At 41.0% G+C, this 15795-nt stretch overlaps 2 protein-coding genes across 2 annotated transcripts; both read right to left on the minus strand.

Moving 5' to 3' along the window:
- Nucleotides 1–529: 529 nt before the first annotated feature.
- On the minus strand, nt 530–5510 carry LOC138871046 (uncharacterized). The gene is made up of 2 exons (XM_070148897.1): nt 5211–5510; nt 530–619 (listed from the first exon to the last, which is right to left on the minus strand). Exons 1-2 carry the CDS (start codon nt 5508–5510, stop codon nt 530–532), a joined length of 390 nt encoding a protein of 129 aa, XP_070004998.1.
- Nucleotides 5511–6066: 556 nt separating this feature from the next.
- Nucleotides 6067–6546, minus strand: LOC138871047 (uncharacterized). Its single transcript, XM_070148898.1, has one exon. The coding sequence runs from the start codon at nt 6544–6546 to the stop codon at nt 6067–6069; it is 480 nt and encodes a 159-aa protein (XP_070004999.1).
- Between the last annotated feature and the right edge of the window lie 9249 nt (nt 6547–15795).

Consider the following 15795-nt stretch of genomic DNA (forward strand, 5'->3'; position numbering starts at 1 on the left):
GAATGAGGGGTTGGGAACACATAGAATACACCTTAATGGAGCACATAAACAACAGGATGCATAGAGTTCTCAAGGGGTTCTACAGAACTAATAGGTTAGATAGAATGCAGGTCATTGAAACATGAAGCAAAGATCACAACCGAAACATGTGGAGGACATATAAACAACAAAACTAGAGTCACTCTAGGGAGACTAGATAACTTAGTAAGAGTAAGGCAGAACAGGCAAGGACTTAAATGGACATGTTAGGCAAGTATTAACAAGTGTAGGCAAGCAAATTACACAAAAGCAAAGTTTAGACATGCTAGATAAACAGTAGTCAGGCAAACAGACTAGTCACATGTGGAATAATATAATGTAAGACATGTTAAACAAGATAGTAAACATACACATAAAGTGAAGACATTCTAATCACATATCCGAATAAGGTAGTATTTGGCATGCTAGTTAAGCAATAAACAGAAGAAGGAATGAACTCATTATTGATTAACTAAGGCAGTAAAAAACACATAGGTTTGGATTATAAAATTTAATCAGAAGCATACCCGTTAGAGAAAGAAAACATAAGATGTAAGACAGGTGTTGCACAATTTCCAACCTTGGCTTGTAGCCGGCTAAACTAACAAAGATCACAAGTTGCAGATAGAGCAGAAAGAGCTTTTCACAGTGTAAAAAAGTGGTTTTTTGAACTAATGTTTGTGTGTAAGAAGTTAAAACAAATAGAGTTTATATAGTAGTTTATGAGTAGAGCAAATATGGTAAATTAATCAATAATCAGCAATTAAGGGATTTCAGAATCAATCACACAAAGATTCAGCATAGTTTTCTCCTTTAATTAAGGAAAATTAGCGAACGGTAATGACAAGAAATAATTAAGGCAAGAGGTTCAATTAGACTGAGTAAAGAAGTAAGAATCCGAGGCCTTATTAAGGAAAGAAGTTCAAATCAAACCAAAAATAAAGAACTTCAGAATAAAATAATCATGACGCAACACATAGCTCTTAACGAAACAAATTGATAAATCAAGAATTCAAATTAACACTGATTTAAAGAGAGAAATGTAGGTTTACCACAAATAGACAAGTAGGCTAAAATAGAATCTCACAAACGTACAGAAATTAGTCGAGAAATCGAATCAAGACCGCTAATAGAGATGAACTAGGGTAAAAATCAAAAGACATTGAATTTAGACTAAAGGGGAAATCGTGAAAGTCAAAGTATAGAATGAACAATGTAACAAGTAGCATGGAAAGACTCAGAATCGAAGGAAAAACATAAGAAAAATTAGGGCTTTAGCATAAGCTAGTTAGGGTTGAAGCAACTCTTCGAAATCAGTCAAAAACACATAAAAATAGAAGATTAAATACTTAAAGTCAGCAAAACGTTTTGAAGACAAGGATTTTCTAAAAACCCTAGTTTGAGAATAAATGGAAAGTTGGTCGTAAAATCAGATGTTTTTCATAAAAACCGGTGAAATAATTCCAAACCATCTCAGATCTATACAGATCTGAGAAGTACAAAAGAAGAAATTAGGGTTTCGAGAAGAACAACAAAGAGATGAAGAAGTAGGCTTAGAAATCCATAGGTTTAAAGCGAAATAGGAAGATCTTACTCGAAATCAAACTGGAACAGCCTGAAACAGGCAAGAAAGGGTCATAGGCGTAAGTGGACTGACCATGGTCCCTCAAGGACCTTAGAGATGGCAATACTTGCATAGGAGAGGCCATTAGAGGTCTGATGGTGGTGAGAAACCACCATGAACGACAGCAGACGAGTGGTGATGAGGGTGAGTTAGGGTTACGATTCGAGAGCACTTGATAGAGGAGGGGATCAGATGTCGGCGGTGAGAGGAGATGAAATTTGAGGTTTAGGGGACGTCATTAGGATTTAATTCAGGTAAGGGGTATTTGGACCGTTGATCAAAATGATCAACGTCCAAGATTTAACAAGAGTTGGGCCGGGTAGATAAGGGTTTTGGGCTGGGAGGATTTTGGGTGTGGTTTAATTTGAAATTGGGATTAAAATTGGGCTAGGTAATTAGGCCAAATTTGAAAGTAATGGGACATACTTTAAATACCCTATTCAATTGATAAAACAATTTTTAAAATAACTAATATGCTATAAAAAAATAATTTTCATGCCTGAAAATATTTTTAAATTATAAAAGGCTATTTTTCGGTAAAATAATATAATAATACATGCATATGCTATAATTGCAAAGTAATTGCAATTGCATCCTAAAAATACAAATGTGACTATTTTTACAGTGATGGAAACATAGTACAAATGCAAATAATAAAATTAAGCAACAAAAAATTGTTATAAAACTATTTGTGATGCAATCAGTGATTGTTTTTATAAAATAAATGCTGGGATTAATTAATTAAAATGTTTTAAAATTTAGAAATTGTATAAAAAATTCTAGTTGATACCCAGGCATAGCTTTGAAAATATTATGGGAAAATTGGGTATCAACAGCTACCCGTCTTTACCATGGAAGGATGATGCCTTTAGACTATGACGCCTTTTGATAGGTTGGCGATATTTCAGCCCATGAGATGCAATAATATGATGTTAATAAGACAAGGCTTTGTCTTGTGAAATGAAGGGCAGAGCTTAGCCCGATCGAAAAGCAAATAGATAGTATCGGAATAGAATGACATTTATTTAAGGAGGGACAATGCTTAATCCCGTGCAAATGTGGAGACATGGATTAGCCTCATGAGAGTATGGAGGCAGGGATTAGCCTCATGCAGGCATGGAGGCAAGGATTAGCCTCATGCAGGCATGGAGGCAAGGATTAGCCTCATGCAAATTTGGAGGCAGGGATTAGCCTCATGCAAATATGGAGGCAGGGATTAGCCTCATACAGATAGGGAGGCAAGGATTAGCCTCATGCAGATATAGAGGCAAGGATTAGCCTCATGCAGGTATGTAGGCAAGGATTATCCTCATGCAGGTATGGAGACAAGGATTAGCCTCATGCAGATAGGGAGGTAAGGATTAGCCTCATCCAAGTATGGAGGAATGGATTAGCCTCATGCAGGTAGGGAGGCAAGGATTAGCCTCATGCACGTAGTGATGCAAGGATTAGCCTTTTGCAGGTATGAAGGAAGTGATTACCCTCATGCAAATATGGAGGCAGGGATTAGCCTCATGCAGATAGGGAAGCAGGGATTAGCCTCTTGCAGGTATGGAGGCAAGGATTAGCCGCATACAAATATGGAGGCAGATATTAGCCTCACACGGGTACGGAGGCAAGGATTAACCTCATCCAAATATAGAGGTAGGGATTAGCCTCATGCAGATAGGTAGGTAGGGATTAGCCTCTTACAAGTATGGAGGAAAGGATTAGCCGCATGCAAATATGGAGTCGGGGATTAGCCTCATACAGATAGGGAGGCAAGAATTAGCCTCATGCATGTATGAAGGCAAGGATTTGCCTCATAAAGGTAAGGAGGCAAGGATTAGCCTTATGCAAATAGGGAGGTAGGGATTAGCCTCATACAAGTGTGAAGGCGGGGATTAGCCTCATATATGTAGGAAGGCAAGGATTAGCCTCATGCAGGTAGGGATGCAAGGATTAGCCTCATGCTGGTATGGAGGCAAGGATAAGCCTCATGCAAATAGGGAGGTAGGGATTAGTCTCATGAATATAGGGAGGCAAGGATTAGCCTCATGCAGATATGGAGGCCAGAATTAGCCTCATGTAGCTATGGAGGCAAGGATAAGCCTCATGCAAATAGGGTGGCAGGGATGAGCCTCATGCAAGTGTGGAGGCAGGGATTATCCTCATGTAGGTAAGGAGGCAAGGATTAGCCTCATGCTGGTATGAAGGCAAGGATTAGCCTCATGCAAATATGGAGGCATGGATTAGCTTCATGCAGATAGGGAGGCAAGGATTAACCTCATGCAGATATGGAGGCAAGGATTAACCTCATGCAGGTATGGAGGCAAGGATTAGCCTCATGTAGGTATAGAGACAAGGATTAGCCTCATGCAGATAGGGAGGCAGGGATTAGCCTCATGAAAGTATAGAGGCAGGGATTAGTCGCATGCAGGTAGGGAGGCAAGGATTAGCCTCATGCAGGTAGGGAGGCAAGGATTAGCCTCATGCAAATATGGAGTCAGGGATTAGCCTCATGCAAATATGAAGGCAGGTATTAGCCTCATGCAGGTAGGGAGGCAAGGATTAGCCTCATGCAGATAGGGAGGCAAGGATTAGCCTCATGTAGGTATGCGGGACAGGGCTTAGTCCTATGCAGAGAACGAGTAGTAAATAAGAGTAGTATATTTCTTAGCTGGAGATATATTCGGTGTATGATGGCATGATTGATAGTGATCTTGTTACGTTTATATATTTGCGGATGCTATCGCTACGTTAGATATGCCTGCGTTCAAAGAAAAATTATATGTGTTGTGAGGGGCGGTTTGTTCGTGCTCATGTTCCCTGGCCTTGCTTTGTTCTGTTTTGGATGCCTTATTTGAGTTTCCCTAGGTAATACCTGACTGTTACGAAAAAATAGAGTTTTCAAAAATATGCAATTATTGATAATGTAACACATTTCGGAGACATTGCAGCTTTCTCATGTTAGAATTTTGAGGGTCCTCCTCAAAAATCTGCTCTAGTTTGCGTGGGTGATTCATCGGCCGTTTGCGAGTGGCGGAACTTGTTGAACCTTCTTCGGAATTTTGAGAATCCTTCTCAAAATTTTGCCCCAGTTTCTTAACCAATTTCTCACTTTCTGACATGCGATGGCGTTGGCTAGACTTGCTCCGAAATTTTGAGGGTCCTCTAAATTCTGCCCTAGTTTCTGATCTTGGGGAAAATGGAAATTTTATTATGATAGGACCGAACCCACAGGGCTGCCTATGTATCCTCTCTTAAACGGGAATCAGGTCAAGCATAGTTTAATTACATCAGATGAGAAAATGTAACTAGTCTAAGCATATTATCTCTTGACTGAGTCTAAATTGATTGGTTTTGGCTAGATTTCTCCGTCCATTCCTGCAAGTATGAGTGCTCCTCCTATTAGCACCCTATGAACCATGTAAGGACCTTGCCAGTTGGGAGAGAATTTACCTTTGGCTTCATCTTTATATGGGAAGATCTTCTTCAGCACCAACTGTCTTGGTGCAAATTGTCTTGGTTTGACCCTTTTGTTGAAAGCTCTGGACATTCTATTCTGATAAAGCTGACCGTGACATACTGCGTTCATCCTTTTTCCATCGATAAGGGCCAATTTTTCATAGTGGCTTCTTATCCATTCTGCATCGCTAAGTTTGGTTTCCTGTATAATCTTTAAAGAAGGAATCTCTTCCTCGGCTGGGATGACAGCTTCGGTACCATAGACCAGCATGTAGGGAGTTGCCCTGGTTAATATGCAAACTGTAGTGCGATATCCCAACAAAGCAAAGGGTAGCTTCTCGTTCCATTGTTTGTAATTTTCTACCATCTTCCTTAGTATCTTCTTGATGGTTTTGTTGGCAGCTTCTACGGCTCCATTCATCTGAGGTCTATAGGCTGTGGAATTTTTGTGCTTGATTTTGAAAGTTTCACACATGGCTTTCATCAGATCACTATTGAGATTGGCAGCATTATCAGTAACAATGGACTCGAGAACTCCGAATCAGCAAATAATACGATCTTTGTCAAAGTTTGCAACGACTTTCTTGGTTACAACTTTGTAAGATGCAGCCTCTACCCATTTTGTGAAGTAATAAATGGCTACCAGAATAAACTTGTGCTTGTTTGAAGCAGTGGTCTCAATCGGACCTATGACATCCATTCCCCAAGCGACGAATGGCCAAGGTGAGCTTGTTGCATTAAGCTCGTTTGGCGGTACTTTTATCATATCGGCGTGCACTTGACATAGGTAGCATTTGCGAACATACTGGACGCAATTTGTTTCCATGGTCTTCCAAAAGTAACCGTCCCTAAGTATTTTCTTGGCCAAGACAAAACCATTCATGTGCGGGCCGCAGGTCCCAGCATGTATGTCCTCAAGTAGTTTAGAAGCTTCTTTTGCTTCGACATATCTTAGCAATCCCAAATCAGGAGTTCTTCTATACAAATTTCCTCCGTTGTGGAAGAAGTGATTGGACAATCTTCGGAGTGTGCGTTTCCGAGTGTGGTGCATGCTTCGGATATTCTCCTTTCGCCAAATATTCCTTGATGTCATGGAACCAAGGCTTTCCATCTGTTTCCCCTTCAACATGGGCACAATACGCTGGTTGATTATAAATTTTCACTAGGATAGGATAAATGAAATTCTTATCTGGATGATGTATCATGGATGACAAGGTGGCCAATGCATCAGCAAACTCATTCTGAATTATGGGCACATTCCGAAATTCTATCTCCGTGAACCTCATTCTCAATTCCTGTACATGGTGTAGATATGGCAATATCTTGGAATTCTTGGTGGCCCACTCTCCTTGTACCTGGTGCACAAGTAAATCTGAATCACCGATTACCAGCAGCTCCTGAATAGTCATGTCGATTACCATGTTGAATCCCAATATGTAGGCTTCATATTCTGCCATGTTGTTGGTGCAGGGAAATCTGAGTTTAGCAGATACCGGATAATGTTGACCTGTTTTTGATACCAAAACTACTCTAATGCCCCCTCCTTTGAAATTTGTAGCTTCGTCGAAGAACATCCTTCAACCATCGTATGTTTTGGTAATGTCCTCTCCTACAAATGACACCTCTTCGTCAGGAAAATACGTTTTCAAGGGTTTGTATTCTCCTCCAACCGTATTTTCAGCAAGGAGATCTGCTAATGCTTGTCCTCTGACCGCCTTTTCAGTTACGTAGAGGATATCAAACTCACTCAACAGTATCTGCCACTTGGCTAGCTTCCCAATTGGCATGGGTTTCTGAAATATGTACTTCAAAGGGTCCATCCTTGATATGAGGTATGTAGTATTGGCGCAAAAGTAATGCCTCAACTTCTGGTCCATCCAAGTCAAATAACAGCAAGTGCGCTCAAGCGGAGAGTACTGTGCTTCGTAAGGTGTGAACTTCTTACTCAAGTAGTATATGGCTTACTCTTTTCTTCCTGTCTCGTCATGTTGTCCCAGAACACATCCGAAGGCTCCATCCAACATAGATAGATAGAGTAGCAAAGGCCGCCCTGGCTCTGGTGGGACCAAAACTGGTTGTGTGGATAGGTACTCCTTGATTTTGTCGAAGGCATCCTGACAATCCCTGGTCCAGCTTGTCTCGACATCTTTCCTCAGCATCTTGAAAATGGGTTCACATATGACTGTGTACTGTGCTATGAAGAGACTGATATAGTTGAGATGTCCTAGGAAGCTCATCACGTCTATTTTGCTCCTAGGTGATGGAAATTCCTAAATAGCTTTGACTTTAGATGGATCTAGCTCGATCCCTCGACGACTGACAATGAATCCTAGTAATTTTCCTGCGGGAACCCCAAATGTACACTTTGCGGGGTTTAGTTTCAAGTTGTACCTCCTTAGCCTGTCAAAGAACTTTCTCAAGTCCGCTATGTGGTTCGTGATCCTCTTGGATTTGATATGATGTCGTCCACATACACCTCTATTTCTCTGTGTATCATATCATGGAAGATGGTTCTCATGGCTCTCATGTAGGTAGCCCCAGCATTCTTTAGACCAAATGGCATCATCTTGTAGTAGTATACCCCCCATGGTGTAATAAAAGCGATTTTCTCTGCGTCTTCTTCGTCCATCCAAATCTGGTGATAGCCTGCGAAGCAATCCACAAAGGATTGCAGTTCATGCTTGGCGCAATTGTCGACCAGGATATGTATATTTGGTAGTGGAAAGTCGTCTTTGGGACATGCTCTGTTTAAATCCTGATAATCAACACATACTCTGACTTTCCAATCTTTTTTCGGATCTGGTACAATGTTGGCTAACCAGGTTGGGTACTCAATAACCCTAAGAACTTTGGCTTTGATCTACTTAGTAACTTCCTCCTTGATTTTCAGGCTCATATCTGGTTTGAATTTTCTGAGTTTCTGCTTCTCTGGCAGACACATGGGATTAGTAGGCAACTTATGGGCCACTATGGATGTGCTCAAACCGGTCATGTCACCATATGACCATGCGAAAATGTCCTCATATTTCTTTAAGATGTGACTGCACTCTTCTTTCTCTATTGGTGATAAGTGAATGCTGATGCGAGTCTCCTTGATGGCCTCGGCGTCCCCCAAATTTAATGCTTCGGTTTCGTCCAGGTTGGACTTAGGCTTATTCTCAAATTTTTCAACTTCTCTGACAACTTCCTCAGGTATATCATCTTCTTCATTCGAATCACTATTCTCATGTTGCATTACCTCATTACATGTCACAGTCACCGGTTCATCAGGAAAAGTAACAATAACGCTGTAGAAAGAAAAATATGAAAGATAGTAATAAATAATAAAGAGCGATTCATTTCATTAGGACTTAAAAATATCCAAACGAGTACAGCTCGATGAATCGAGCATTTATTTTGAAACAAGTGAGTCTTTAAAAAAACAAAATTACTAAAAATCTTAAATGCGTAGAATGGCTATAGGAATAAAATCTGCCAAGCTACCCAGGGACTTGACAGGCCTGGATGGTGTGGTGGTCTAGTTCCTGAGAACAGCTCCCTTTTCCATAGTCTGAATAGTGAGGCCTTCTTCCTTCTCCTCCTCAATTATTGCACTGTAGTCCATGTCTTCATCCTCTAAAAACATATTCCTCAACCCAGCTAATCCTTTTTCTTATGCAGTTCCCCATATTGTATCAGTTTGGTGAAAAGTCTGACCCAGATGTGGCACTGGTTGCTCAAGAAGGTAATACGGTCCACACCATGGAGGCGACCAATCATTATACTCTTGCCATGTATACTGATATCCGATCCCGAAGGTAGTACTATGACTCTTCAGCTATATCGGCTTAGTAATACCCTAGAGATTCTTCTCAAGCCCCTTGCCGAGTTCATACCCAGACCATGCCAATAAGCTTTATATTTTGCTGCTCCACCATTTGTCTTTTTCAACGGCATTGACAAGTTCGATGTGATGATAGGTTTCCCTTCCTAGCCTTCTTCTATTCCCGACAATCGGGATGGTTTGACTGGTGTATATGGGGTTACTCCCGTCTTTGTGAATGATTACCTCTTGATGGTTCCAATCAAATTTCATGGCTTGATGTAATGTGGAAGCCATAGCTCCGGTGGCATGTATCCATGGTCGGTCCAACATAAGATTGTGTGAGGCTGATATGTCGAGCACCTGAAATTCAACATCAAACCAAGTTGGCCAAAAATTAATTTCCCCAATCGTGGCCCTTTGAGACCCATCAAAGGCTTTCATGTTCATGCTCCCTGCCCATATTTCACGGAAACCTTTGCCCAATCTTTTCAGAGTATCCAACGGACAAATGTTGAGGCTTGAACCCCCATCAATCAAGACCCTAGTAATGAATTTGTCTTCAAATTGCACGCGATATGCGATGCTCGGTTATAATTCATGGGAGATTATCTTGTGACTTTCCAGAACCTGCCCTAACCATATTGGCCATCTCTCCGCAGGTGATATTTTTGGGCAAATAAGCTTCACTTAACACCTTCATCAAAGCATTCTTGTGTATCTCTAAATTTTTCAATAGCGACAGTATGGATATCTGAGCTGGGGTTTTGTTCAAATGATCAATGACGAAATATTCTATTGCTTGTACTTTTCTACAAAGGTCATCTGGCCTTGTTTCGATAATAGGCTGCTTGGTAGCAGCATCCTTACTTGATATTCCCATGTGTTCTGGCGTATATATTCTCCATGTCCTAATCATTCCTTACGCAGCGTCGGATTTCTCCATATTTGCCTTTCCTTTTCACCTAGCCTCAGCAGCATAATCCTAGGGTATAACTTTTGAGTTGAAAGGAGGTGTGGTTGATACTATCACCATGAAAGGTGTGGCCATTTCAACCTCAAATGGAATAGGGATGGCCGCAGGTCGAGCTAACTCTACCTCAAATGGGATTTATGTAGTTACCTCAACTTTGATCATTGACTGAGTCTGCACTACAATAGGAGTAAGTGTGACTGCAGGTTTAAAGTCATCGCCTTCTCGAATAAGCCCGATTGACCCCTCAGGATCCCAATCCTCATCCATTTCTATCACATGTATCCCGCCACCCTTATGATCAGTGATGGGGTTGTTGCAGATATCGGGTGTAGCTTCTTTCGCCTGTATAATCTTATTGTCAATCAGTGTCTGGATTTTATCTTTCAATGTTTGGCACTCGTTAATGGTGTGTCCTTTCATACCAGAATGGTATGCATAGGTTTTGTTTGGGTTGACCCATTTGGACAGATTCTCTAATTCCACAGTAGGAATAGAGGTGACATAACCAGCGGCTTTTAACCTTTCATACAACTGGTCAATGGGTTCAGCAATGGCGGTATACTGTCTAGGTGGCTTGCAGTCAAAGTTTGGTCGTGGTCTTGGATAATTTTGACGAGTTAGAGGTGATTGAAAATGAGATGGTTGAGATATGGGTATGATAGGCAGTGGCTGGTTGGAAATATCTGGGAGATGAAGGTTGATATGTGGGTGGCGGTGCTTGGTATGTGGGTGGAGGTGTTTGATATGTAAGTGGATATTTTGGGCCTTGAGCCACCATTAGTGCCCCAGCATCTCTTTTCTTCGATACGCCGCCTGATTGTAATGCACTGTTTGTGGCCTATAATGCCTCAAAGTTTTCACTATCCCGCTCTTGATTCCTTCTTCGATTCTTTCTTCGAGTTTGATGATATCAGAGAATTTATGATTTTCAATAACCATCAGCCATTCATAATATTGTGGATCATGTGCTCTGACGAAAAACTTGTTCATCTGTTCCTCGTCAAGAGATGGCCTGACTTTGGCTGCTTCTGACCTCCAACGAGTAGCTTACTCGCAGAAAATTTCGGTGGGCTTCTTCTTAAGGTTCTGAATGTAGAAAACATTAGGTGCATTTTCTGTGTTAAACCTGAATCGGTCCATGAAATCAGACGCCATACTCACCCAGTTGGACTATTTCTTAGGATCTTGGCTGATGTACCAGGACAAAGCATCTCCCGTGAGACTTCTCATAAAGAGCTTCATCCGGATCCTTTCATCCTTTCCGACCCCAACAAGCTTGTCACAGTAAGTCCTCAAATGAACCCTTGGATCACCTGTACCATCAAACATTTCAAACTTGGGAGGTTTGTAACCCTCTGGCAGTTCTACATCTAGTTGTATGCATAAGTCTTCATAGTTCAAACCTTCGATTCATTTGCCGCCTTCCACACCCTGAACTCTACTCGTCAACTTCTTGAGTTCTTTAGCCATGTTTTTAATGAGTAGGTCCTTCTCGAAGGTTTCTGGTGTATAGGAGATTGGTTGGATAGAGTGAGGTACGATTTCCACGTATATGGGGTTGTTTTGGTGAGTGTTAGGTGCCTGGGGTGTAATAGTGGTCATTGGTTGAGTTTTGAGGATCAGGAATGGGTTGTGGTGTGTTCTGGGAAGTGTGATAAGTGGCGGTGGGTGGGTACTAAATTGGTTGATGGTGATGGTGTGGCAGAGTTGGTATTGGTAGGGGATTGAGATTTTGAGGTGGGATTGCGTATTGATATGGTGCAGGAGGGTTTTATGGATGTTGGTTTGGTGTGTTTTGGGGAGGTGCTAGGTTCTTTGTGTTTTGTTGGTTGATGTCGGGGACATTCAGGGTGAGTGATAAGTTTGCCAAGTTAAGGCCTGCTCAAGCTCTTCCTATAGTTCCAATATATTTTGTTCCAACCTTAAGACTAGATCATTTGGTGCCGGAGTACTCCGACCGTCTGAAGCTTCTGCGTTCTCAGCATTCTCCTTTCGAATACCACTTAAGTCATCCATTTTTGCTTTTTCTTTGCCTTTTGTATTACTTGGAGGAGGAGGAGGTGGAAGGCCTCTAGATCTAGTGTGATATGATGATGATGCGAGTATGAGTGAACCAACTTTAGGGGATGTGAATAAAGAATAAGGAAAAACAAAAGGTAAACAAGTCAGTAAGGATTCTGAAATGTTTGCACTATTGAAACACATATTGCGGGAATGTAAATTCACTTCCTAATTTGGGAACCTCGTTTTTCCCGAGGTAGGCCTAGCAACAAATACATTTGGAGAAATTTAGTGCCAATAATTGCCTCATTTCATTAATGTAAAAATAAACGCCCCAAAATGAAACTAAACAAAAATAATGTTGCTAATGACACATGGCCTTATTATATTTGAAAGGAAAGCAAATACATTAATCTACTTGGTCCCAGAAGGACCCTTTCTAGACTGGATGCTCTTGTCGATCAACTCTCCCAGCTCGCGCAGGTTTAGTAGTAGGAATGCTCTTGCCAGATGCCCTCCTTCATTTCCCTCAGCGTCCTAGCAGTCAGTGACCCTTTTTCTCATCTTCCCTTCTAATTCCATTAAACTGTACTCAAGATATTCTAGCCTCTCGCTGGATTTAACATCTCCTTCTTTCACCTTGTTAATCATCTCCATGTCAGCCTTATGCAGCGCCATATGCTTAGCTTCAGACTCTCGAACTCTTTTCTGCAGCTTGTTGTACTTCACCTCTGCTTCAGCAACTTTGTCTATGACCCTGTTTCCTGGTCCAGCCCTTCACTCAATGACCGCAGCTATGTTGTCCTCCAACTACGAAGGGTATAGGTATGAGTGGCCCGTGTAATATCGGTCTGGCTCAATAGTATCCTTCTCCACAATAATCTTCAAGGTCCACATGTGTTGTGCTTCATTCTTATACGGGGTGGTGTCACCTTGGAAATTGGCTCTGAAGTGACATATTTTAGCGACATGTGGTATGACTTACCTCCTGTCTACTTGTCTCATAACCTTTAGAGGAGCGTAAGAGTATATTCCCCTCAACCCAATCAACACCAAGTGTGGAAAATCTCTGGATCTGATGATGAACTCATCGGTAGGGAACCACTCGAACATAGACTGGACTTGATCCTTGGTCAAATTTTCGAAAAGTTGTACCCATCCCACAATGCCCTCTAGTTGAGCAAACATATATGGGATATAGCTCATTCTTTTGGGATGATGGAAGGCTATGTGATCATTCCACGGCCTTCACAGAAATTCTTGATGGTATTGTCCTTTTTGGAGATGTTCCAACAACCAAACCTGTAATAGCAAGTTGCAACCCTCGAAGAACCTGAACCCCTTCTGACATCTCTTCAAATCCTGGTATGTGTCTGCAACGATCATAGGGATGATAGTATATGTCTCCCCCTCGATCCCGTCCATTAGAGTTTTTGTCACCATGGCTAACCTAGTATAGATCCTATCCCCTTGGATTGGGAATACCAGAATGCCTAAGAAAAACATATTAAACACGAAGACCCTACAATGAATCCAACCTAAAGAAGTGATTGAGAACTCATCATCAATAATACGGTAGGACTTGCTGTGACCGTATCTTTCATAAAGGAAATCAAAAGGTATGTAGGAGTCCTTCAGGAATTTCAAGTTGTCATTCTTTTTTAGCCCCATCATCTTCAGAAATCCCCTAGCAGTGCAATTTTCAGGTGCTAACATATTAGGGCTATCCTAAGGCAACCAAGCAAATCCTCCTATCTCTTCTAGAAGGGAGTCATTTATATATTCCCAAAATGGAAGACATCCCTTTCCTTGTCCCAAAACATAGTTGCATCCTCGATCATCATTTTGTTGGGCTGAAGGTCCAACGGAGATGGAAAGATTTCTAAGACTCGTTTCACATGGTTTTGGTCACATGAAGGAATATCCCTCCACCGATCTAGAAAGAATGAGGGTACGCCACCAACCATACCGAATCTGGGGAACTCGTGTCTCATTTTATGCAAAACAAAGAGAGTTAGGCCCTTTACACCTCTAGGTTCATCTATTTATACAGTAACGATTAGCATATTGACACTTATTTCTCCAAATTAATGTACATAATCGTGGTTACGTCCGTTGGGATTATGGAAAACCCGATGGACTTTTGGACAAGGCTTGTCTTAAAGGGTTATTATGTGGACAACATGTTAACCCGACTAGGTTTGACCATGATGCATGTATAATTAATCAGAGTAAGGCTGCTATAGAGGTCTAGACTAGGACCCTCAAGTGGACAACTTGAGGGGGAAACTTACGCAACCGTCGAACGCACCGCTGATCGACTATTTTTACCACAAATATGCCTTTCCAAATTTAAATGGTGATATATAGAAGAGCGCAAACACTCATTAAACGTTGCTACAGGATTAATTCGCACGAGTGAAATATGATATTGAGCATGATTTATGCTGCAATAAATAGCATGTTGTCAAGTATTTGCACGTAAAAAATGATAAATGCGGTAATTAAATAATTTAAAGACAATTACAGAAAAAGAAAACAAAGACACAAGTCAGTTTCAGGAAAATAAAGAAATCATAAATGCTTGAAATAGACAGTTAGTTTCAAATAAGGGGAAAGGTACGTGGGATAGAGCATGCTTTGACTAATTAACAAAATAAGTTCATTATGGTAAGAACCTAAAATATCCCCAGCAGAGTCGCCATGCTGTCGCACCCCCTTTTCCCTTTTTTGACAGAGAAGTCCAGGTTTCGACATTCATGGGGGAACAACTCATTTCTTTTGGCAATTGGGTATTCAGAGAGTCACCACCTAACGGATTATGGTGCGTTAGGGCACCTAAAGCAATTAACTCATGAACTAGTTTGTATCACCAGAGATTAGGGTAAGGGCTCGAAATAACCTTGAGAGGAAGGTGTTAGGCACCTCTCATGGTCCACAATGGTGGGTCCCGACCGAACTTAAACTATGTGAAATAGTCATTTTATAAGTAAACAATTTCAACACATATTTGTAGATAAAGGCATGTTTTCACACATGTATGATTCAGGTAATGGAAGCAAGGGAGAGATTTGAACAACTTGCATATGTAAAGAAAAGGAAGTTCATTTAAACACATAGGAATTGGGAAAGAGGGATCCTAGGTTGTTTAGCCTACAGGATCATACCCAAGCAATTCCCGGTAACCACTCCTCAATGAGGGGCTACACGTGATATTAGCACGCGGTCATCATATCCTTACTACCCAATTCCCTCCCCTTGGTCATAGCCTAAAACGTTCTAGCAACCTTAAAAGATATCCTATGCGTGCACTACTCGTCCCTTCCATGTGGCCCTGAGGTATTTTAGACCTCTAATTTGGGTAGTTCTAGACTATCCTAGGGTACTTAAAGGAGAAAAATCTAGGCGACAACCAAAAACAATTAGGATTGGACCAAAGATCGAACAATTAAAGGCTCAAGTTTTACCTCTACAAACAGAGCAAGCAAGTGCACGTCTTAAACACAGTTTGAGGTATTTAAAAGAAGCCCTAGAATAGGATATATAGGTGAGCAGAGAATATACAGTATTGAGTTTGGACCAAAGTGTCAAAGACCTATTCAGTTTGCCTACTGATTTTAGACCTGTTGAATATGAGCAGTCACAGATAACAGAGCATTGTTTTTACAATTTGCAGGATTTTTAAACACCCTATAGGCTTGCCTAGGCATGTAATAGTGATGTCTTATAAGCATGGTATCTAATCATTAATCAGGAATGCAGTAAACTAGTAAACAACTTTAAAGCGAGCAATCTGGATCCTATATGCATGCTTTCTAGCAATATTAATTAACGCATTATTGAAGATTATTAAAGAAATAGGTAGGTTGGTTAATTAAACCGATTCAGAACCTACAGGCATGAGTTAAAGTTAAACTAATTTTAGAT

Source organism: Nicotiana sylvestris, chromosome 6, assembly GCF_000393655.2.
Source record: "Nicotiana sylvestris chromosome 6, ASM39365v2, whole genome shotgun sequence".
Classification (NCBI taxonomy): Eukaryota; Viridiplantae; Streptophyta; class Magnoliopsida; order Solanales; family Solanaceae; genus Nicotiana; species Nicotiana sylvestris.